The following is a 24,744-nucleotide window of genomic DNA, read 5'->3' as shown; positions in this document are numbered from 1 at the left end:
CCAACCCTTTTTCGAGGCCCCCTGCTCCAGCCTACTCCCCCAAGGTCCCCCAGCTCCAGTAGATGCGGAGGGGCAGCCTCAGAAAGCCTCAGAGGTGTCTGCTGGGAATGGGGCTATGGGAAGTTGATACATTATTTTTCCCAGCCTAAAGCCGCTGCATTTAGCTGGGAGGGGAGATGACTGAGCTTGGAAACCGTGGTAGCCCAGGTCATCCTAGCCAGCCCCCGGCCTCAGATCTCACTACGCATGGTGCGCGTACCTGAGGAAGTGTGCATGTCACTTGGGATAAATTAGGGGAAATACTCCCTAAACCCTAGAAAGAAATGGGGAGGGACTCCCAAGAAACCAAACGCAGGAGCTGGAGAAGGAAAAAGAGAAGAGACAGAAAGGGATGATGTCGCCCCCAAACAGCCGGAGAATGGAGACTCGGGAACGGAGACGCCGATTTCCAGGAGAGACCACAGGGTGGCGCTGGCGGCCCGCGCGCAAGGGGTGAGCTCCTCCGGAGTTGGGTGGGTGGGGGCGCAGTCTGCAGCCCCTCACTGGGCTGCGCCTGGCGACCCAGCGTCAGCCACTGACCCGGGCCAGCCAGCACTGGCCCTCAGGCAGGGTAGGGCCAAGCTGGGCTGGGCAGGCATCGATCGCCGCTCTGACAAGAGCATCGATTTCTGCGCGGAGAAATTAATAGATCTTCTCTTAGCTCCTCGGACTCGGGAGCCGCCCGCGGGCGGAGCTGGGGACACGTCGGTCCAGGGAGGCCGTGCACCCGGAAAGCCCCTGGTCCCTAGCACCAGCCAGAGGACGGGTCCCAGCCCCTTCACCCCGCGGGCCTCATGCCTGGGAAAGGGGAAGGAAGAGGAGTCCTGGGGGAGGGACTCTAAAGGAACCCACGAAGGAAGCCCTCCGAGGGGAGAATTTTCCCCACCAGGGCTCCAGAACACATCTTCCCCCCAATTCCCCAAGAAAGAGACAGAGACCGACCCACCGAGCAGCCCGAATTCAGGAAGGTGGCGAGACAGAGGCGGAGCCCACGGGGTGACTGCCCTTTCCACGACGATTTTGTTTGGAACCAAGGGACTTAACTGGGACAGAGCCTAGCGCCAAAAACCTCCTAAGCAGGCTGCGAGGGCCTCGGAGAAGCGAAGGGCTTGGCTATTCCGGAGACGGGTCGTATAACCGCCAGGTTTCAAGCTTAGTTTGTTACCCCGCAGGTGTCAAGGCAGCGGGTAGCAGAACTCAGAACCACCCGTTCCCCGGGGATGGGGGCTGCTTCCTGCCGCTCCGGCTAGCCGTGCACCCCACCTGGGAGAAGTCCTCAGGGGCGGGGGTGGAGGGACCCACCGCTGCTGCAGCGGGGTTGGGGGGAGCCCTGTTCTAGGCCTACCATCCCCCGGTATTTGGGCCTTATTTCCCCAACAGACCTGTCCACCCTTGAGTTGTCAGGCTAAATATTTTGGTTGGCGGGAGAGGCGGAGAGAGCCGAGAGGTCCCAGTAAACCAATCCGTTGGGTCTGGGGCGGGGAAGCGGGAGCTGGGCGCGGCCCCTGCGTGCCGCCCTGGGAGATATCGCGGCAGCGCGGCCAGCTGGCGCTGGGGAGGCGAGCGCGCACGGAGGGATCCGGGGAGACTCTCCCCAGAGAGTCCCGCGCGCCCCGGGAGCCCCACCTGCTGTCCTCGGCCTGCTCCCGGGCTTCTGCCCCAGCCCTCGGGGTTGACCAGGCCTCTGGCGCTGTCTTTTGCTCAGCACCCTGCGTGACTCTTTTCCCCTGGAAGCTGGAGTCGCCCGGTTGCTGTCTGCGTCTCCGTCCTCATCTCTCTGTCTCCGGGTGCACACTGAGTCTCTGGCTCCAGCGGCCTGTCACTGTCTGTGTCTCTGTGGCTCTCATTACTTCTTTTCTGTCTCCTGCCATCTCTATGCAGGATTCTTTGTGGTTCTGCCCCTTCCCTTCCCTTTCCCTCTGAAGCCTGCCTCTGTGTGTCCCTTAGGACCCGTCAGACCCTTCTACTCCCTGGAGCCATCTGGAGAGGAGCCAGGACTGGGCACAAGACAGGACCAGGACAATGGCAGTGCCCAGTCTGTGGCCATGGGTAGCCTGCCTGCTTGCAGTCCTCCTCTCCTTGGGATTTGGCCTGGACACGAGAGAGGGTGAGTCCCCAGCCCTGTCTCCTGGAGCCCCATCTCCCTCCCAGCAGACTGGGAGGCCAAACGCTGAATTTCCACCCAGAACGTGTCTATTTCCCTACTGGGACATGAAGACTGGGGGTAGCTCTCAGAAGGACTTCCCACCAGGGAAAGCAGTCAGTTTCCCACATTAAGGGTGTTTTCCTCTCCGTTCCCTGGGAAATGAGAAGGACCTTGAAACAGAAGGATGGATAGATGCCCTCCATGTCTGCTTGTGAAACAGCAATCGTAATCCTAGTAAAGCCTGAATGAGAACCAAAGTGGGGGGAGGGGTAGTCTTAGAAGTCATTTCTAGAATCGCTGAATGGGAAAGGGGGCCAGGATGGGAAGGAGCTGAGAACTAGGCACCATTAAGTAACTGAACCCACTGTGCAGACGGGACATTGAAGCTGAGAGAACTGAAAGGTCAAGCTAGATTGATGTCCTGAACTTCTGCCTCTGGGTCCTGTCCTGTGTCCCCCACTTTGAGGGCCCATCCACTGGGCTAGGGGGCTGCTTCAAATTAGTCCCCAGGCTAAACACTGTGTAGTTTGGGGGGGATGGGATCACGTAGACAAATTGGCTCTCCTGGAGGTGCTGGGGACTTGGCAGGGAGAGGAAAAAAATGCTGAGAGTGGAAGATTCAGAGGCGGAAGGAGTAAGAGATGTCCTTCTCCCCAAACCCACCATTCCCTTCCAGACTCCCTTCCAGACTGAGGGAGCTCAGGAATCCAGTGCTCTGTGCCTCAGGGGTCACGTGATGCCCTCAGACTGGGGGCTTCCAGGGCAGAGTGGAGTCTCCCCTTCCTGTAGAGACAGAGGGGTTACGTGAATGGGTTGGGATACAGAGTCCCCAGAGGCACTGCCTGCAAGGCATAGCCCCACCGCCTGCAGCCCTCCCCTCCTCCACTGCTGCACCAGGACAGGGCACAGCAGATGCCAGCCAGGAGCACAGTTGTCAGGACAGGAGCACGCCCCTGGGGTGTGGGGGAGGGAGGTGTTTGGTCAGGGGACCCAGATGTCTGGTTCCCAGTGCAGCTCTGCACAGGGCCAGGTCTGGAGGGGAGGCAGGCAGGGGTTAACCTGTGAAGGTCGGTAGATTTGTTTTTCCAAATGACTCCCATCAGGGGAGCCCTAGAGAGGCCAGGGCATGATGGGAAGTGGCATGTGGGCTCCTGAAAGAACCCCCCATCTGCCTGCAGAGCCTGATTGGCCTTTGCCTAGAGGGACTAGAAGTGCTTTCTCATCCCTCTCTCTTTGTGTGTGTGCATGTGTACGTGCAAGTGCTCAGACACACACAGTTGCTGGGTAGAGCTAAGCACAGGGACCATTAATGACAACAGGGAGAAGGTATGAAGTAAGCCCCAGGGGGCCAGCCTAGCCTGCCCACCCCCTTTAAAACATCAGGGGATGGGCCTGGGTATCTAAGATGCCTGCCATGTTGCTTGAGGGCTGGGTAGGAGGGGAGGGAGTGGACGCTGGAGATGTTAGCAGGACTTGACTAGCAAACCAAAAGATTCAGACCTGAATCTTCTGAGTGAGGACCATGGAAAGTACCCTGGGAGAAGGGAGTGCAGGAACCAGGTATCCAACCTATTAGGGGAATCGTTCTAGGTGACTTGGGGAAAGAAAGAAAAATGGGGCCAGGGTCCTGGGACCCGAAAAATCCAAACACACCCAGTTCCCTGAGGGAGGAATTGACTTGAGATCCAGATGCCATCAATTCAACTCACAACCCCTGAGTGCCCAGTGCTTCCTGCCCTGAACTGGGCACCGTGGTGACTGACAAGGGCCCCAACCACAGGAGAGTCCCTTCTTGGAAGTGGTGACAGAGAGATAGAAACCAATGTTGCAGCAATACCCTAGGTGTTCTGGGGTGAGTGCTGGACTAAGTGCAGCAGAGCCTGAAGGGGAAGTGATTAACTCAGGGTCAGAGCGTCAGGGAAGGGGGGCTTGACCTGAGGCTTTCTGGACAAGAACTGAGGGGTTAACAGGCCAAGGAACTTTTCTAAGGTACTAGTGGGGCCCAGTTTATCAACATCCTGGAATGTCAGACTGAAGAATTTAAACTTGAACTTTTGGCAATGGGGAGCCATGGAATGTTCCTTCGAGAGTAAACAGATGCTGGGACCAAGGTTCTAGCTTCCTTAAGCCTGGGAGAGAAGGGGATTGTATGAAGCTCAGACTATCACTTCTCAGTCGCAGAATTCATTCATTCATTCCTTCAGCAAATATTTACTGAGCACCAATTTTGTGCCAAGCACTATATCAGGCACCAAGGACACAGCAATGAATTACATGGTGATCCCTGCCCTTCTAGAGCTTACAACAAACAAAATAAAGAAGTAAATTGTATATTAGCCAGTGTTAAGCATTTGAAAAAACACTAAGTAGGAAAGGGAGTAGGAGGTAATAGGGTGATCAGAGAAGTCCTCACTGAGAAAGTGACATCTGAGCAGAGACTTCAAAGAGGTGCAGAGCCATTGCGAGGGAAGAGTGTTCTAGCCAGAGGGAGCAGAAGGTGCAAAGACCCCAAGGCAGCGGCTTGGCAGGCTCGTTTGAGAAACCACAAGACAGCCGGTGTCTCTGAAGAAGAGAGGAAAAGGGGATGAAGTGGGAGAAGTGCAGAGGCCATGTAGGCTGTGGTGAGGACTTCAGCTTTTCATCAGTGATGGAGGCCGCTGGGGTGTTGTGAGCGGTAGAGGAGTGTGATCCAACTTGTGCGATGTGTTTCCACTCTGGCTGTGGAGTGGAGGATAGAAGAGAGAGGGGAGAGGGCGGAAGTGGGGAGACCATTTAGGAAGCTATTACTGTAAAGTCGGGAGGAGATGACAGTGAGAGCAGTAAAGGTGGTTCTGGGTGTATTTTAAAGGTGGAGCTCATAGGGTATGGGCGTTAGAGAAGGAAAGGAATCACGGAGGCTTTCGCTTTGGAATCTGACTGCAAGAAGAAAGTTGCAGTCAACTGAGAAGGGGACGTGAGTTTGGGAGGGAAGGTCGGGGGCTCACTTTTGCCCAGGTGGGCTCCTCTGGTAGGGATCTCTAAGCTGCGGATGAAGCCTCTGAGGCCCAGGGAGGAGGTTCCCCCCACATCCACAGCAGAGCCTGACTCTGCCTTAATGTCCCCTCCCAATATGGTTCCCTCCTCCCCAGATGCCAGGGCAGGATGGGGTGCTTGGCCCAAGCTGTACTGATGGCTACCTGCCACTTGTACCCGCAGTGTGCCCCAGCCTGGACATCCGCTCAGAGGTGGCAGAGCTGCGGCGGCTGGAGAACTGCAGCGTAGTGGAGGGCCACCTGCAGATCCTGCTCATGTTCACAGCCACTGGCGAGGACTTCCGTGGCCTCAGCTTCCCACGCCTCACCCAGGTCACCGACTACCTGCTGCTCTTCCGGGTCTATGGCCTGGAGAGCCTGCGTGACCTCTTCCCCAACCTGGCGGTCATCCGCGGTGCCCGCCTCTTCCTGGGCTACGCACTGGTCATCTTCGAGATGCCACACATGCGGGATGTGGGGCTTCCGGCGCTGGGGGCCGTGCTGCGTGGGGCTGTGCGTGTGGAGAAGAACCAGGAGCTCTGCCATCTCTCCACCATTGACTGGGGTCTGCTGCAGCCTTCACCTGGTGCCAACCACATTGTGGGCAACAAGCTGGGCGAGGAGTGTGCCGATGTGTGCCCCGGCCTGCTTGGCGCCACCGGTGAGCCCTGTGCCAGGACTACATTCAGCGGTCACACCGACTACAGGTGCTGGACCTCCAGTCACTGCCAGAAAGGTGGGCACTGGCACAGAACAGGGCCAGGGAGCACAGGGAGGGCAGAGGCAGATGGCACTGGGCAACCATAAGATGGTATGTGTCCGTACTTTGCTGACACTATTTATTTTAACTCTCATTCATCCTATGTCTTTATTTCCGTTTTGCAGATGAGGCACCTGAGGCTCAGAAAAGTTAAATAACTGATGTAGCATCAGGTAGTCAAGGGGTAGGCACAAGACAGTATCAGGTAGTCATGGAGACAGTAAAAGAAAGTAAAAGTTGAATATGGGGGAGAAGAGTAGCTTGAATGGATACGAGGCAGCTGCATAAGAGGCAGTATGAGGCAGAGGTCGAGAGCAAAGCCGACTGTCCTGGGTTTGAATCTCAGCTTTACTGCTTACTGGCCGTGTTCATTTCGCCTCTCTGTGCCTCAGTTTCCTCATCTGTAAAATGACCGTAGCACTGTGATGAGGAACAAACTGTTCTGTAAAACATTGCAACAGTGCCTGGACCATGGTAACTGGGTCTGTTTCTGGTGCAAACCGCCACAGTACAGGCTGGCAGTACTGAAATGGGGAGGTTGGGAGCTGGGCGGAAGAAGAAGGCAGGTGACAGATGAAGAACAGGACAGGTGAGGACAAATATGTGATGTGGGATCTTTTTTAGGAGGTAAGGTGCCTGGAGGGGAAGCGGAAGGGAACAGTGGAGAAAAGGAGGGGTGGCATAAGGTGGGGAAGGTTGGAGGAGGAGGTGAAGGTTGTAGAGGAGGGAAGGGAACCTTGAGAGGTTGGGAGCAGATCTGGGGCCCCCAGGCTGGGGTTCCTTCCATACAGCCCCTGGAGGTCAGCTCTCTTCACCCCAGTGCCTCAGCATCAGGGCAGAAGAGTAACCGGATCCCTGCTGTATCCACGGTGCCCCCACCCCCGAAGTCTCCCTGTTGGCTGTAAACACAGCTGCTTCATGTCCTCTCTCGTGTATAGTGTCAACATGCCCTGGCTGACCCCTGCCACACGCATCGCTCCCACAGACACATCCAGCTGCCACTGTGCAAAGGAGCCAGGCTCCTGGCACCCAGCCCCAACCCCTCCACATCTGCTTGGGGCTCCCTTCCACCCGGGGCAGAGACTGAAGAGGGAGGAGGGATGGGCAGAGGCCTGGGTCGAATGACCAGGGATGGCCCCTTCTCCCACACACTCCCAGGGCCACCTTGCCCTAGTCCTCACTCCTCAAGAGCAGCGGGCTGGTTCACCTTGGCCCCGTGCCCAGCGATGATCTGGGCACCAGGCCTAGACAGGACAGCAGGCGGGGGAGCAGGAGCCCTGATGGACAAGGTCGCTGCCTGGTCCTGAGTTCCAGTACCCCCGACTAGGCACTGTGGGAGGTGGGAGGCACAGAGAGGGGCCGTGGCCGTATCTTCAAGAGCCCCCATCTGAGGAAGAGTTGGCGACCAGTGTCATCTGAATTGGACCGATCTGGGTGCAGACCAAGACTGTTAGCCCCTGGGGAGAGGGTAGGGAGGACCAAGGAGGTGCAGGTAAGGCCTAAGGCAGCACTCTGCCCGCAGTGTGCCCCTGTCCTCGTGGGCTGGCCTGCACAGTCAGGGGCGAGTGCTGCCACACCGAGTGCCTGGGAGGCTGCAGCCGGCCAGAAGACCCCCGAGCCTGTGTCGCCTGCCGCCACCTCTACTTCCAGGGCGCCTGCCACCGGGCCTGCCCGCCAGGCACCTACCAGCATGAGTCCTGGCGCTGCGTCACAGCGGAGCGCTGTGCCAGCCTGCGCTCTGTGCCTGGCCGTGCCTCCACCTTCGGCATCCACCAGGGTAGTTGTCTGGCCCAGTGCCCTCCAGGCTTCACCCGTAATGATAGCAGGTGAGTGTCGGGTGGGTGGGGGGCACCCTTGGAGCAGTGAGGAGGCCCACACTGGTCCAGGACTCATGCCACATCCTCTGCTTGCCCCTACTAGCATATTCTGCCACAAATGCGAGGGGCTGTGCCCCAAAGAGTGCAAAGTGGGCACCAAGACCATCGACTCTGTCCAGGCAGCACAGGATCTGGTGGGCTGCACCCACGTGGAAGGGAGCCTCATCCTCAACCTCCGCCAAGGCTGTTAGTGCCTTCCAGAGCCACACCCTTCCTCCTGGCCACACCCTTTACAATGACCCAGCTAAAGCACCACTTTCCATCATCCTGGGTCCCTGCCCTGAGGGCCCCCTTCCCTGGGCCCCCAGCCAGCTCCCCCACAATGGACCCATCACTTCCCTTGCCCTGGCTCCAGTCCTGTCTTCCCCATCCCCAGATAACCTGGAGCTGGAGCTGCAGCGAAGCCTGGGACTGGTAGAGACCATCACTGGCTTCCTCAAAATCAAGCACTCCTTTGCCCTCGTGTCCCTAGGCTTTTTCAAGAACCTCAAACTTATCCGGGGGGACACCATGGTGGATGGGTAAGGGATCAGAATTAGTTTGCTCTATCATATCTCCTCCCCAGCATTCCCCAAACTGTAGTCAAGTGTGTGGGAACCAGCTCTGCCACTTACTAACTATGTGACTCTGGGTAGGTTAACTTCTCTGGTCCTCAACTTTCTCATCCATAAAATGGGGTTAACATAACACTACTTATTTATTAGGGCTGTTGAGAATATTACTGAAGCTGTTATGTATAAAGCACTTAAAACAGAGCCTGAAACAAAATATATACAATTACATAAAATTGTATTTACATATCACCCTGTATGGATTGCCTATAATTGTTGTCATCTGATCCTCTTAGCTGCAGAGCAAACTGCCTGGGTTTGAAACCCATTCCTACCTCTACCAGTCAAAGCTTATCCTTAATGTAGCCAGGATTTTTCAAAATAATGTTTTAAATTATCAGCCAGCCAAGTGGTTTCTCGCGTACCCCCCAAGGGGTCCCCACTCCAGCTGGAAAGGCATAGCCCCAGGCTGAGTCTCACTCCGCCCTGTGTCCCCAAAGCCAGGACAGAGCCTGGCAGAGAGCAGTGCTCAGTTAATGTGAGATGCAGGAAGGAAGAAGGTGGAAAAACTGTTGGCCCCATTTCACTGATGAGGAAAACACAGAACGTGGGTGCCTTGCTGGACGCCACACTCCTGGTCAGTGGCACAGAGTGGGTGTGTACTAATGCCCCACGTGGACCGGTGTGGGTGGGCTGCTGTGTGCCCTGCCTCCCCCGTGCCCCTAGTGCAGCCCCGTCAGGAAGAGCCCATAAGACACGCCCTTCCTCATCCCTTGCCCCCACCTGCCGTGCAGAGCAAGGTCCCCTGGCCTCCCCCAGGAACTACACCTTGTACGTGCTGGATAACCAGAACCTACAGCAGCTGGGGTCCTGGGTGGCTGCAGGGCTCACCATTCCTGTGGGCAAGATATACTTCGCCTTCAACCCACGCCTCTGCTTGGAGCACATCTACCGCTTGGAGGAGGTGACTGGCACTAAGGGACGGCAAAACAAGGCTGAGATCAACCCCCGCACCAACGGAGACCGCGCTGCCTGTAAGGCCCGACACCCCAAGCCCCGGCACCTTGGCAGTGAGAGAGGGGACCCCAAGGAACACCCACACACACACACACACACTAGAACACACCAGACACGCCCCAGGGTGGAGCGGAGGCTTGAAGGGAACGATGGGATAAGTTCCCTTCAGAGGCCACGTTAAGGGTAGGATGCTGCGGGGTCAGGGTCGGGGCTTGGGAGTAGGCGGCTCAAGCAGGTGCTCTCAACATGGTCAAAAGCAGGTGTTCGTCTTTTACCCCACCCAGGCCAGACTCGCACTCTGCGCTTTGTGTCCAACGTGACGGAGGCCAATCGCATCTTGCTGCGATGGGAGCGCTACGAACCTCTTGAGGCTCGCGACCTACTCAGCTTCATCGTGTACTACAAGGAGTCGTGAGTGGCAGGGGCGGGGCCAGATGGGGTAGGGTCAGAGAGGGGCGGGGTCAGTGGGGTGGGTGGGGCGGGGCGGGGCGGGGCGGGGCGGGGCGGGGCCAGAGCGGGGGTGGGGGTCAGAGCCTGACCAGGCCAATTTGTTGACCACACATAGGTGAGGGCAGAGTCCTGCGGGGCTGTGGAAAGCCAGAAAGCCAAGAACCCCGAGTCTCACTCCCTTGTAGGGCTCACGTCTGGCTCTCCTCTCACCTTCTTCATCCCTCCGTGCCTCAGTTCTATCTCACCCAGTGATGAAGAGGACAGTCAGGATTTCTGAAAGCCCAGGAGAGGCGCCCTGCTGGGAAGACTTGGATAATTAAAGCTCAATTCACTATGCTAATGTTTTGTACTGACCACATGCTCCTGCCCCAGCAGCGGTTTGGGAAGTACCCACTAATTTGGCCAGTTTTATCCACATCTTTGCCAGCATTTCATTAAAGCCTGAGGAAGGGCGGTAGCAGGGACAACCAAGAACCAACTGCTCTTTTCTTTGGAGAGAATATACCAGCGATAGCAGGATGGATAGTGGTTAGACCACAGGAAGGACTTCTCCAAAAGCACGGCTAGAATCAAAAATAGAAATCTTTAGAAGAGAGAGATGGAGTGAAGAGCACTGTCGCCCTTTATGGTAGATGGAAGACGGGAGCTACCTGGATTGGAATCATTTCCTGTGAATTAAAATGGAGGGATCTTAGTTGCTCACTAGCACAGAGCCTAAGGGAACCCAGGTGGCACAGTGGTAAAGAATCCACCTGCCAAGCAGGAGACACAGGTTTGATCCCTGGGTCGGGGAGATCCCCCAGAGTAGGAAACAGCAACCCACTCCAGTATTCTTGCCTGGGAAAGTCCATGGACAGAGGAGCCTAGTGGGCTACAATCCACAGTCCATGAGGCTACAGAGAGTCAGAACATAGCTGAGCAACTTGGTACACACACACGCACACAGGCCTGGCCTGGGAGTGGGGGAGAGATCTACTCACAGGGCCAAGGCTCTCCTAGGCCTCAGTAGAAGATGAAGGACTTTGGCAGGACGAACTGGACAGTTTGTTAAAAACAGATTCCTGAGCCCCACACCCATAGATTCTGATTCCATTAGTCCTGGGCAGGGCCTGTAAATCTGCATTTCTAACAAGCTCCCAGGTAATGCTGAATCTTCTGGTCCACATATTGAGGAGTGCTATCATGGACCGCAATATAAACCCAGCCCCCAACCTCTGGCTTGTGCAGCTCACATTCTGCATGACTATACATGGCTGTCTTTGGACTCAAAGGGCAGACAGTCTTAGAGGTTTTTCAGGAAACTCCCCTGGCATCTGCCTTGCAGTGTGGCTATGGCTATGCTCCCTTAGAGACATATACTGTGGGGTGTGTGCATGCGTGTGGGTGCATGCGTGTGTGTGTGTTTGTGTTAGTCGCTCAGTCACGTCTGACTCTTTGCAACCCCATGGACTATAGCCTGCCAGCTTTCTCTGTCCATGGAAATCTCCAGGCAAGAATACTGGAGAGGGTAGCCATTCCTTTCTCCAGGGGATCTTCCCAACCCAGGGATGGAACCCAGGTCTCCCACACTGCAGGAGGATTCTTACTGTCTGAGGCACCAGGGAGGCCTTATATACTGTGGATCATGGCTCAGTTTCAGCTCTGAGCAGATCCACTCAGTGAGTGAGTCATGCCCACAGGGCACCTGCCCCAAAGGGCAGACCCACATCTGCTTCTGAATGCCCTTGCACACACCGGGAGGAGAATGACCCTGCCAGTCTTGGAGTACTTCAGAGAAGAGGGGGCAGGGCTAAATGAGCTTCCCCTCAGCTCCAGGGATGGTTTGTTCAGCCCATTCCAGAATGCCACAGAGTACGTAGGTCCAGATGCCTGTGGGGCCCAGAGCTGGAACCTGCTGGATGTGGAGCTGCCCCTCAGCCGCACCCAGGAGCCGGGGGTGACCCTAGCCCCGCTCAAGCCCTGGACACAGTATGCTGTGTTTGTACGGGCCATCACACTGACCACAGCGGAGGACAGCCCCCATCAAGGAGCCCAAAGCCCCATCGTCTACCTCCGAACCTTACCGGCAGGTAGGCTGAAGCCTTTGAAGGGGGTGGGAGCTAGATGCCTGGACCCTAGAGAGAATGGAAGAACACGGGCACCGGAAATAGAAAAGCTGGGTCACTGAACACCTGGTCTACAGAGGCTGGGAGGCCGGACCTCAGAGAGAAGGGCCCATTACCAGACAGTATTTAAAAGGGGGATCTGCAGTCCCTGCGTTGTGCCCTCCTCCCACCCTCAGCGCCCACAGTGCCCCAGGACGTCATCTCCACGTCCAATTCCTCCTCCCACCTACTGGTGCGCTGGAAGCCACCGATCCAGCGCAACGGAAACATCACCTACTACCTGGTGCTGTGGCAACGTCTGGCAGAGGACAGCGACCTCTACCTCAATGACTACTGCCACCGCGGTGCGCAGGGAGGAGGCGCGGGCCGGAGGGGTTGGGGTAGCGGGCTGCGGGCGCGGCCAGTCTAACTACTTCCTTGCCCGCCGCCCCTCCAGGCTTGCGGCTGCCCACCAGCAACAACGATCCTCGCTTCGACGGAGAAGACGGGGAACTCGAGGCCGACAGAGAGCCTGGCTGCTGCCCTTGCCAGCACCCACCTCCTGGGCAGGTCCTACCACCGCTGGAGGCACAGGAGGCGTCGTTCCAGAAGAAGTTTGAAAACTTTCTACACAACGCCATCACCATTCCCAAGTGCGTCTCGGCGCGAGAAAGCCAGGCGGGAGTCCAGGGTGCTGATGGGCGGGGTTTGTGAGGGGAGGGGCGGGGTGGGTAGGGGGTTGTGGGCGGGGCCTGAGGTTGTCGGTGGGTTAGGAGGCGGTGCGCCCCTGCAAAGAGCACTGAGGTGCGTTCCAGGCGAGCCTGACAGGGCCCTCTCTGGTCTTCCCAGATCCCCTTGGAAGGTGACATCCATCAATAAGAGCCCTCAAAGGTGAGCGGGGACCGAGCAGAGGCCGAGAAGCGCGGTTCCCGAGGCGGGGCCGTGGCGCTGACTTGCGCCCTCTCTAGGGACTCAGGGAGGAGCCGACGGGCAGCCGAGGCCCTCCGGCTTGGGGGAAACAGCTCGGATTTCAAGATTCAAGAGGACAAAGTGCCTCGGGAGCGAGCGGTGCTGAGTGGCCTGCGCCACTTCACAGAGTACCGGATCGACATCCATGCCTGCAACCACGCGGCGCACACCGTGGGCTGCAGCGCGGCCACCTTCGTCTTTGCGCGCACCATGCCCCACAGTAGGTGACCCTCCCCCAGCTCTATCCTGCCCACACACCGACCCCAAGGACCCTATCTAATTAGTGCTCTAACTAGCCAGTTTGACAACCTCCCACCTCCCTGCCCGCTCCAAACTCAGGGCCTCTCCTTGCTCACTCCTGCCAGTCCCCATAATCCCAGAGTTTCCTTGAACCTTCCAGTTTAGCCCCCTGTGTTTGAACATGAAGGTGAGAAGAAATAATTGTAGTCAGGTTGCCTGATGGCCTCTCCTGCAGGAGAAGCTGATGGTATCCCAGGAAAAGTGGCTTGGGAGGCAGCCAGCAAGAGCAGTGTTCTCCTGCGCTGGCTTGAGCCACCGGACCCCAACGGACTCATTCTCAAGTACGAAATCAAGTACCGCCGCCTGGGAGAGGTAGGCACCCCAGGAGACACCCTAACCTAGCCCCAGTCTGTCCCTCCATCCTCTTCCCAGTCAGCTATTCTGTGCTGCCCTCAGGAGGCCACAGTGCTGTGTGTGTCCCGCCTGCGATATGCCAAATTTGGGGGTGTCCACCTGGCCCTGCTGCCTCCTGGAAACTACTCTGCCAGAGTTCGGGCAACCTCACTGGCTGGCAACGGCTCCTGGACAGACAGTGTCGCTTTCTACATCCCTGGCCCGGGTATGCTAGCCTCTGTCTATACAGCCTCTGACCTGTATTCCCAAACAGCCCCACCTGGGCCCCCACCCACATCTCCCACTGTGGAAACCGCAGGTCCCTCCACCTTCCACCCCATCCGCCCCGCATCCTCATCTCCCACTGTATCCTTGACCCCCTGACTTCACCATCTTTTTACAATTATTATTGTTTTTTTCTTTTTTCTGACTTCTCCGTCTTTGACCCTCTGCTGTCTTCTGGCCACCAGAGGAGGAAGACTCCGGGGGGCTGCACGTCCTTCTCACCGTCACCCCTGTGGGGCTCATGCTGCTTATCATTCTTGCTGCCCTTGGTTTCTTCTACAGCAAGAAGAGGTGATGATGAGTCCCACTGATTCCCAACCCCCTTCTTCTCTGAGCCCTCATCATAACATCAGTGCAATCAGATGGTAGCAGATGAGACAGCAGAAAGGACTTCCTTAGAAACATTAACTCTTCCCCTGGAGGCATTGACATACCTGGAGAAAAGAGACATGCTTTTTAATTAGGGTGACCAACTTGTCCATGTTTGCCCGGGACTTTCCTGATTTTAGTAGAAACAGTCCTATATTCTGGGAAACCCCTCAGTCTGGGCATCCTGGGACTGTTGGTCCCCACACTCTCAGCCTGAGAGCTAATGAAACTGGTCCGATCATAGCAGAGAAAGAAGCAGGAAATCTCAGGATGTGTCCTGGGCTTCTTGATGTCAGATCCCCCTGGAGCTGAATATGACGGGGAGCTGAGGACAGGACTTTGATTAGCTGGTTCTGAGAACTAGCTGAGGAGACCAGAGCCTTGCTACTCCTGTCCTCCCTATTCCTAGCCTGTCAGACCCCAGATCTCAGGACTAGGACCAAGACTAGCTTGGGAAGTCCTTGGGGTTCCCCAGGGGTCACCCTGACCAGAGCTAAGGTAGGATCATAACTTCCTTCCTCCTTGGAGTACCCCTCCTCCTTGTCCTCTGACATGGCTCCTTCCTTCCCGAGGACCCTTCCAGGCTGACCCCCTTCACCTCCCATTGCAGAAACAGTACCCTGTATGCCTCTGTGAATCCGGAATACTTCAGCGCCTCTCACAGTAGGTCTGGGGGTGGCTGGACAGGTGGTGTGGGGAAGGGAGACCAGAGGGGAGAAGAGACAGACTTCCAGGCCATCTCGGAGAAGGCAGCCTTGGAACCCGAGCCCTTCAGCAGGAAGAGGGTGGGTGGAGGTGTGGCAGAGAGCAGTGTGCTTGCTTGTGACCCCCACTCCCTCTCAGTGTACATCCCCGATGAGTGGGAGGTGCCTCGGGAGCAGATCTCCATAATCCGAGAACTGGGCCAGGGCTCTTTCGGGATGGTATACGAGGGGCTGGCACAAGGACTGGAGGTTGGAGAGGAGCCCACGCCGGTGGCCCTGAAGACCGTGAATGAGCTGGCCAGCCCACGAGAACGCATTGAGTTCCTCAAGGAAGCCTCTGTCATGAAGGCATTCAAGTGCCACCATGTGGTAAGGGAGGGTCAAGTCCAAAGTCAGGGTCAAAATTAGGATGAAGGTCATGTGGTTAGAGGGGAAAGATCAGAGATGAGGTCAGGGCAACATCAAGTCCAGGACTGGGACTGTGGTTAGGATCCTCACTGGAGTAAAGGTCATGGTAGGGCTATAATAGGATCATGGCTAGGGCTGAGATCAGTCATGGCTGAAGGTCAATCCTGAGTGTTCAGAGCATTCTTAGGAGGGTGACTGGAGTCAAGAATTGAGCCAATCATGAAGACTGAGATGACAGATACAATTACGGTCATGGATTAGGGAGACTTCCCTAGTGGTCCAGTGGCTGAGAGTCCACACTCTCAATGCAGGGGGCCCAGGTTCGATCCCTAGTCAGGTAACTAGATCCCAGATGCCACAGCTAAAGATCCTGTGTGCTGTCAACTTAAACAACAACAACAAAAAAATCCCACGTGCCACAACTAAGACCCAGCGGCAACCAAATAAATATATTTTATTTTAAAAAGATCATGGGTTGGGGTCAAGGTCATTGTTAGGTCAAGATGAGGGTTATGGTCATGGCTAGGGTTAGGAGGGTTGTTGTCTGAGTCAGGTTGTGGTCACAGCAGAACAAGGTTTTGGCCTGGTGGGTCAAAGGGAGCTGAGTAGACCCGCAACCAGGCTCTTTCTCCATGCCAGGTGCGTCTCCTGGGCGTGGTGTCTCAGGGCCAGCCAACCCTGGTCATCATGGAGTTAATGGCCCGAGGGGACCTCAAGAGCCATCTTCGATCTCTGCGGCCCGAGGCAGAGGTGGGGACCAGGAAGCTTCTGGGTGGAGGGGCTGGGGAATTGGAAAGGACTTGGGCAGTTGAAGGCATAATCCTTGTGCAGGAGTCTAGCCTCAAGTTCTTGCTTCACCAGCCCGTCTCTTGATTCTAGAACAACCCTGGGCTCCCACGGCCAGCACTGGGAGATATGATCCAGATGGCTGGTGAGATTGCGGATGGCATGGCCTACCTTGCTGCCAACAAGTTTGTGCATCGAGACCTCGCGGCCCGGAACTGCATGGTGTCCCAGGACTTCACTGTCAAGATTGGGGGTACAGAGGGGGCCAGGCAGGTGGGGCAGCCTGGGTAGAGAGACTCCCCCAGCAAGGCAGGAGAAGACCGAGGCCTGTCCCTCAGCTCTGTCCCTGATCTCCCCCTGACCTGGATCTCCGTCTCCCCGTCTGAGGACAGCAGGATTTGGATGGGGTGATCTCTGAGGTCCTTGGAGCCCGTACAGTCCAGGATTCTTGGAGACTGTGGAGGTGGAGGGGGTTGGGAGAGATACTCCTGGGGCAGGAGCGGCTGACTGGCTCTGCTGCCCCACAGCCCATCCACCCTCCCTTTCCAGACTTCGGGATGACTCGAGATGTGTATGAGACAGACTACTACCGCAAGGGCGGGAAGGGGCTGCTGCCTGTCCGCTGGATGGCCCCCGAGTCCCTCAAAGATGGAATCTTCACCACCCACTCTGACGTCTGGTGGGGCCTGGCTGGAGCAGGGGGCTCAGGGGTGTGGAGGCAGGGTCTGGCATGCACTCCCTAGGGTGTACTGAGCTGCATGAAGCATGCGGGGCTCAGGCCCTCCTCCCTGTCCTCCCAGGTCCTTCGGTGTGGTGCTGTGGGAGATCGTGACCCTGGCTGAACAACCTTACCAGGGCCTATCCAATGAGCAGGTGCTCAAGTTCGTCATGGACGGTGGAGTCCTGGAAGAGCTGGAGAGCTGTCCCGTTCAGCTGTGAGTCACCCCAGCCTGGCCCTGCCTCAGCCCTGCCCTGCCAACATCTGCCCCACCCCTGGGAGTCTCTGAGGCTTCTACCTATGCTCATCCCCAGCTCTGAGCCCTCCCACTTGAAATCCTGCAACCCCCATTTACTCCCCTGTGACCCAAGCTCAGTTGGTAAAGAATCCGCCTGCAGTGCAGGAGACCTAGTTTCAATCCCTGGATTGGGAAGATCCCCTGGAGAAGGGCATGGCAACCCACTCCAGTATTCTTGCCTGGGGAATCCCATGGACAGAGGAGCCTGGTGGGCTACAAGTTCATAAGGTCACAAAGAGTCGGACACGACTGAGCAACTAAGCACAGCACAGACCTGAGCAGACATACTCCCCCCATGACCCCCTCCATAACCCCCTCCCTCACACTGATTGGCCCTCTCAGTGCAGGAGGCAGGAGGCGTGCACCCGTCTGACACTGCCCCCTGCCTCCACCAGGCAGGAGCTGATGCAGCGCTGCTGGCAGCAGAACCCGCGCCTGCGCCCCACCTTTACCCACATCCTGGACAGCATACAGGAGGAGCTGAGGCCCTCCTTCCGCCTCCTCTCCTTCTATCACAGCCCAGGATGCCGGGGGGCCCGGGCCTCCCTGCCGCCCACCGATGCAGAGCCTGACTCCCCCCGAACCCCAAAAGAGGCCTCTTCAGACTTCAGCCCCCAGAATGGGGGTCCAGGACATTGAGGGGCACTCCGTTCCCTGGCTGATTGGCCTCCCATGGACAGAGAGGAAGGGACCTAAGCTTTGCAGCTGTGAGAGGCTGAGACGTTCACACCCCAGCCCCATGCTGAGACAGCCGAAGGAGAAACAGAGCAGAGCAGGACAGGTTGGGGGGTGACAGGGAGACCACAGCTGAGTCATGGCAGGGAAGATTTCCTCAGGAATCTGAGTTCTCCGTGAGAAAGTAAATGAAGCCACAGCAGCAATGGAGATTAGATGGTGGACAAGACGCTCTGAGTGAGAGAGCCTACTCAGACTAGAAAGAGAGGCTGGGCTGCTCTGAAGGCAGGGTCTGGGGACCCCACCGGCGGTTCTGGAGCTCCTGTGGACACCCGGGGCCATCAACACGCTAGAAACCAGATGAGCCACCAGACTCAGGCCTGGAAGCCTCTCTGTCCGCGTTTGGGATGCTGGGGCTGAGCGTCCAGATGACCGCTCTTTGTACCGCTGTGTCTCACCTCCTCCCCTGCCCCAGGCCATAGTGCATGTGGGGAGAGCGCAGGGACCTGGCTGAGTGGCTTCCCAGCCTGGCCTCGGGGCCTGCCCTCTCCCCTTCCTCTCCTTTGCCTCACCCAGGGCCCCCAAGCTTGGTGCTCCCCCTTCCTCTTCTCCAGGGCCTTCCCTCGGTGCAGGCTCACCCCTTCTCCCAGGCCATTCCCCTCAATCCCCCCCTGCCCTGGAATTATTAAGGCCTTAAGAGCCTTGCTTCCTCCCTGCCCTCACGCCTGCCCCCCACCCCCGCCTCTCATGGGAAGGCTGGAGAAGGCAGAATAAAGGCCGTGGTCTGTCTGTACCCTGGTCCCGGGCAGCCCATTATCTCTCCATCTATATGGTCTTAACATTGGATGAACTTCCTCCCTCCCTCCTTGGGGACCTGAGGTGGTGACCCTGAGGCAGTGATAAGGATAAAACACTGCTGTCAAACACCACCTCCATGAGGCCCTGAGCAGCCAGGGCTGCCACGGCAGCGACGCAGGACAGCCCTGCTATTATCTGCGGCTCAGGCGGCCAGAAGTGGTTGAGCCCGGCAGGGGAACCTTTGTATCCGGCCTCCCAGCCTCACCAACCCGTTCCCCTACACCTCATCTTTAGGTCATCTCTCACTGTTTCCACTGGATAGACATTTCCTGGGGTCTCCCAGGACAGATGTGAGGCGGGCAGAACGTGGGACGGGGAGGAGGGGTCTTGATGACATTACCAGTCCCTGCTGGATGGCCCCCTGCCAGGGCAGGGAACACGTCAGAGCAGAGTCTTTGTGTCTGGCGCCCTACTGTTCTGCCATCCCTGGAGGCATGTTAAAGGAACACTTGGGAGTTGGCTTCCAGGTTCTTATGGCAGTGCCATCAGGGCATCTGAAGGGGAGGAGTTGCAGATGAATGACTTAAAGCCTTGCTGAAGGGAGTGGTAGCAGGAGGGGCTGGGCCTGACTCAAGGCTTTTTAGAATCCTGTACCAGTGTTTCCTGCATCCAGGTCCCTGGGGCCAGAGCTCCCATGCCACATGCTGCCACACACACAGCAGGTCTAGGGAGATTTATACTTCTAAGCGCTTGCTCACTCCAGCAGCTGTCCTGCAAACCACAGCTCCTTAAGGCATAACTGGAGTGGGTATGAGTCTGTGCAAGGCCATCTCTATATAACAACCACAACTCACGCGCACCATCCTGACATGGGCAGGAAGGACCTCGCATCCCACCGCACCCCTGCCCTGCCTGTCATTGGTGACTAAGGCAACAGTGACCCCTAATGGTTGCTGGCAGAATCACAGCTTAGGGAGAAAAGAGTGGGGAAGGTTGTTCTCGCCTCCCCTGAGATGCTGGTCTCAGAGAGGCCACTATCGAGTACAAGGGAGGAGAGACTCCATACAAGAATCCTGGATCGGAGACCTGCACACTCGCACAGATCACACCGGTTACCCCGCACTTGCACAGGCCCAGAGAGGGCAGCACTGGGGTCCAGCTCTTCCCCCACTACCCACATCCCCTCACCTCCGCAGGACGGAGCATGGCATGGTCAGGAAGTGCTGGCCATCTGAATGGGGAGGGGTTTAAAGAAGGGATTGGGAGCTGAAGAAAAGAGGGCTTCAGAAAAAAAGTGTCTGTGCTTTACCTCTAAAGATGAGTAGCTGGTGGCTGACCCAAAAGAATGTTTGGGAGAAGGATGTAGGGATACTGGAAGACAAACTCTACTGCCATCTGTACCCTAGGAAAGAAACGGATGTATATTGTAAATAACTAGACTCCAATAAAATTAAAAAAAAAAAACAACCTGGATATAATAAGGCAGCAAGAAAGATGGTGGTTAGATTTCAGAAGGGACTTCCCAACTATACAGAGAAGCTTTGTGGGGGTGGGGGGGAGGAAGTGTCCCCGCTCTCAGAGACAGCTAGAGACAGACAATAGGCTGACTTGGCTCAGCGAGGGAAAGCAACAGACGCATGCCACAGAAGCAGAAGGGTGAATGCAGTGACTGAAAGGTTCCAGCGACACCCCTAATTTTCTCCTCTCCCCCAGACTCAGGCAGAACTTCAGTAAAAATCACCTGCAGCTGGCTGGGAAGGGAAGAGAATGGAATGGAGACAGATTGGCATAAAAGAATGAAATGTTTGGGACCTCCCTGCTGGTCTAGGGGTTAAGAATCTGCCTTGCAATGCAGGGGGTGCGGGTTCAGTCCCTGATCCAGAAACGAAGATCCCACACGCCGTGGAGTATCTAAGCCCAGGTGCTGCAACTGGAGAGCCTGCGCTCTGCAGTGGCAGATCTGGCATGCAACGAAGACCTAACACAGGCAAACAAAGCGAAAGTGAAGTCACTCAGTCGAGTCCGACTCTTTGCAACCCCATGGGCTGTAGCCTACCAGGCTCCTCCGTCCATGGGGTGTTCCAGGCAAGAGTACTGGAGTCGGCTGCCATTTCCTTCACCAGGGGATCTTCCCAACCCAGGGATCAAACCTGGGTCTCCTGCATTGCCGACAGACGCCTTACCGTCTGAGCCACCAGGGAAGCCCTCAAATAAATAAATAAATATCTAAAAAGGAATCCCATGTTTACCACCTGCCCCTTTGGAACTGTTCTTGTGCCCTAGACAAGTCCCTCACTTGAGCAAAGGGATGCTGGAGGCTATGGGTCTGGTGTCCCACCCCCTCCAAGCTCAGGATCGATTGATACATCTTCCTGTGGTAGGAGATAGGTGCCTTCTACAGTGAGGAACCCGGAGGCCTGGGCTAGGAGGTTTGAGATCAAGTGGTCGAGGGTCAGGAGAGCTGTACCACTAGATCAGGCCTAGGTGGGGGCAGGACAAGTTGGGTTACAGTTCCTCTTCCTCTAGGCTCTGGGCATAGGGCAGTAGACTGCAGCCAGGGTGGCTGCTGGGTGTCATCACAGGGGGGAAGAGCAGGGTTCAAGGACAGGAGGGCCAGCATCCTGCTCCTGCTTCCAGGCCATCCCCAAGCCCCATGCTCCCTCCAAATCCTGGGAACTTGGATGGCAGGGCACCGGGTCTTAGCCGCCCAGCCAGGGGGCAAATGCGGAGTAGAAACTTGAACCTTCCACTTGGCCTAATGTCAGCAACGCTGTGGAAGCCCCTCCCCTGCTCCAGCAGTTGTCTGTCTTCCTCTCCAGCCTTCAGTTGTGACAAAGGGCAGGGGAGATGTTAGTCACAGCCACTGCCCCACAGCAAGAGGCTTCCAGCCAGAGGCTTCAATGCACAACCCCCTGGGCCATCAGCACCCACCCCCCGGGGCAGAAAGGGGAGTTTTGGGGGTCCTCTCATCCCTGTAAGGCTGATGGGCAGCGTGCTGGCACCTCCTGCCAACTCTTGATCTTTGCCGGGAGTTAGAGAGCTTGAACACCCGGGGCTTCTCCTGGTCACCTTCCATGAACGGGAGCCCCTCTGGGTCACTCACCTAAAGATGCTACCAGTGAGTGGACACTCGGGTGGTATCATCTGTCCCCAGAGAGCGAGGGAAGTGACCCTGAATGCGTGCCGAATCGGGAATCCGGGCTGGTAGCGCTGGGATGGAGTCAGAAGGGAGGTACTTGGTGAGCCCAGGGACATAACATCAGGAGCTTAAGATCAAGTGCTCAGGCACCCCTGATGCTGCCTGAAGGAAGGCACTTCTAAGGGGCCACAGAGCTGAGAGCCGTGGTGTGCTTGCTGTGGAAAGGAGGCCTGAGGGCCAATGGGCAGGCATTCCCAGTGGGTGTGGTGAGGGCTGGCGTGCTCATCCAGCCCGGATATCTGGGTCACCAAACTCAGGGCCACCTGCCCTTCTCCAAAGCCAGGCGATGAGGCCCCTGCCCGGGATGGTCTTGGACTGAGCAGGCCGGGAGCTTCTCTTCCCATCTTCAGTCCCGCTACAGCGGGGAGAAAGGAGAGATGGGGGGTTCGGTCAGTGTGGGGGTGGGCAGAGGGAGGCACTCCCAGGATAAAGATGTCAACTGGAATCCTAGGACGGAGAAGGGGGCACAAAATTCCTTCCTGCCTCTGTCCCCACCTCCACCCCAGTGGCTGCAGCTCTCCAACCCCAGCGCCACGGTCAGATGTCCGGCAGAGGGAGGGCAGGAGAGGATGAGGGTGCTGGGGAGGGGGTGAGGGGAGGGAGCCGGGCAAAGGCAGGGGGTGTGGAGAGGAGACCCAGGGAGACGGCGTTCAGAGCCTCTCCACACACGTGCACTGGAGGCTCTGCAGACCCTCCACCCCTCGGCTCTCTGTGGGTCTGCCCCACTTCCCCACTCATAAGCAACAACAGGGAAACTTGGTGTTTAGTCGTATCTGGAGGTGAGGGGGGGTTCACATCCTGAGGGAGCAGAGGGGGCCACCTAGGTTCCTGCCCTCTCAGGTGGTGTCAAGTTGGTCCTCAAGCAGCACTGGACAGAAGAAGGGAAGTGGGCAGCGGTGCAGGGGAAGAAAGGGGAAGGGTGACCAGGGTGGCCGCAGGGAAGACATTCTGAGACTATGCAGGAAGATTCTCAAGCAAACGAGACAGAGGCCCCTTCCTCTCTGAGGGGCAGAGAAAGGAGAGGGGGCGAACAGAAGGACAGAGGTTGACATCTGGGTCAGGCACAAAGACGGAGAGATAGAGGGGTCTAGCCAGCATCCATCTCCTCAGACGGCAACTGGAAATTGACTCCTGCCCAAAGCAGGAAGGATGCAGGCAGGGCTATAGAGAGGCTTCTGAGGGGCAGGGGTGGGGGAGGCCCAGGTGCCAAGGAGGCAGAGGTGGCCTCTTTTGGAAGCAGAATTACATAAGGGAGAGACCTCCCTTAGGAAGGCCAAGGGCTGAAATAAGATAGTGGATGCCAAGTGCTTCGTAAGCTGTAGAGCACTACACAAATGATTGTTGTTGTTATCTAATCGTGATATCATTTAAAAGATGCCTCAGAAGTACATTTAGTGCCATGGAAAGATGGCCGCGATGCGCTGAAGAGTGGCAAGTGGAGGTTTCACGCAATATAAATGCAATTTTTTGCATTTACATGTACAAACCCAGAGAAGTATCTGGAAGCATAAACATTCATCCGGGAGGTGAGGTTATGTGTGATTTATACCTTTTTTTTGCTTATCTGTATTTTCTCTTCATGTTTCTTAAAGAACATACATAATTTATGTCATGAAAAACAAGCAGTTTGCTTTGAAAGGAGTGAGACTTCCTCCAACTTGGGCTCAGGAAGGGTAAAGCCCCTGGCTCTGTGCTCTCCCAGCCTGGTTGGGTGCTTCAGGGTCTGACCCATACATATTCTCCAAGAACATTTTTCCTCCATGCCGTAGGCTGGGCCGAAGTCAGTTTTCATGAATTTAGGACTGGCAGTTTGTTTTCATAACCCCACGATGTTTCCGGCTGGGAAGATATAAAACAGGGGGAGGTCGAGGAAGCAGAGATTCCCAGCAACTTTGGGCTCACCCGAAGGGAGGCCCGCAGCCTGCTGCTTGCGGTGTCTCTAGGGCCACCTCCCCCACCCACCCCCGCCAGATCAGCCTTTACTTACAGTGGCTTCCAGGTGGCGGCAGCCTGGGTTCCCACACCCCCTCATTCCTCAGCCCTACCCACGTACCACGGTAATGCCCAAACATGGCTTCCTTTTGCATCCCTTCCTCTGCCCTCTGCCAGCCTCTCCTCCCTGTCAGAGTGTGGACCATCACAGCCCTGGAGTCCTCCCCCCTACACATTTTTCCCTGCTGGACTCTCACCTCCTCTCTTTCCCAGCCTCACAATATCCTCCTCCCTCCTGTGAATCCCTCCCCCAGAGCTACTCAGAATACTATCTAACATCGATAATTTCTTCTGCTGGCAGAGCTTTCGGTTTCCAAAGCGTATGGAAAGTCCACTTTAGAGAGGATGGCATCAGTGATCTGAGAGGCGAAACGACTTGTCTAAGACCACACAGTCAGTTTCTGGAAATCCAGCCCCTTCCGCCGCCCACCATGCCTCCAGGGCTGAGAGGAAAGTGATTGTCCTCTCTTGTCCTTCAGTCCATGCTTTATCTCAAATCTTCCCTGGCATGTCAGCCTTTCATTTCTAGCTGCAACTTGCCTTTCCAGCATCATGATCCATCCCAACCTAAAATAAAGTCCAAGCTCTGATCAGTCTAGACTTTTCCCTATCCCTCAGCTTGCACCATGCTGCCCATCACCCAACCTGGCTCTACTGGGACTTGCCTCTGCATCTGCCCCACCTCCTTCCCCATGTTTGGTCTCTGAGGCTCCCTTATCACACCATCATCCACAGGGCACTGGATACAGGCTGCCATACATAGCCACAGTGTTATGTCAGGACTCCCCTTAGGAAAACTGAAACCTCATAGGTATTTCCACAGAGAGTATTGAACATAAGGCATTGGCTTTACTGGTGTGGAAGGACTCAGCAAGAAGGGAACAGTAAGTAACACAGAGCAAACAGCAGAAGGAAGCTCCCACCCCTGGCTTGGGAGAACAAGTGGTTGAGGTTGGGGTTGTCAGAGGCTAGAGT

At 56.5% G+C, this 24,744-nt stretch overlaps 1 protein-coding gene across 3 annotated transcripts; it reads left to right on the top strand.

The window, feature by feature from the left end:
* Positions 1-1,582: 1,582 nt before the first annotated feature.
* On the top strand, positions 1,583-18,573 carry INSRR (insulin receptor related receptor). Of its 3 annotated transcripts, XM_042255730.1 has the most exons (23): positions 1,583-1,863; positions 1,987-2,146; positions 5,381-5,932; positions 7,479-7,782; positions 7,877-8,019; positions 8,210-8,354; positions 9,204-9,418; positions 9,686-9,812; positions 11,682-11,920; positions 12,133-12,300; positions 12,393-12,588; positions 12,785-12,826; positions 12,904-13,124; positions 13,380-13,516; positions 13,601-13,763; positions 14,008-14,113; positions 14,775-14,854; positions 15,035-15,264; positions 15,943-16,053; positions 16,183-16,342; positions 16,639-16,768; positions 16,890-17,024; positions 17,501-18,573. In XM_042255730.1, the coding sequence occupies exons 2-23, from the start codon at positions 2,062-2,064 to the stop codon at positions 17,742-17,744; spliced, it is 3,933 nt and encodes a 1,310-aa protein (XP_042111664.1). In that variant the 5' UTR covers positions 1,583-1,863; positions 1,987-2,061; the 3' UTR covers positions 17,745-18,573. The 3 variants fall into 3 exon arrangements, with proteins under 3 accessions (XP_042111664.1, XP_042111668.1, XP_027832360.1); XM_042255734.1 differs by having other exon boundaries at positions 1,583-2,146; positions 8,306-8,354; XM_027976559.2 differs by having other exon boundaries at positions 1,583-2,146; positions 14,802-14,854.
* Positions 18,574-24,744: the final 6,171 nt, after the last annotated feature.

Source organism: Ovis aries, chromosome 1, assembly GCF_016772045.2.
Source record: "Ovis aries strain OAR_USU_Benz2616 breed Rambouillet chromosome 1, ARS-UI_Ramb_v3.0, whole genome shotgun sequence".
Taxonomy (NCBI): Eukaryota; Metazoa; Chordata; class Mammalia; order Artiodactyla; family Bovidae; genus Ovis; species Ovis aries.
This window is presented reverse-complemented; position numbering and strand designations above follow the sequence as displayed.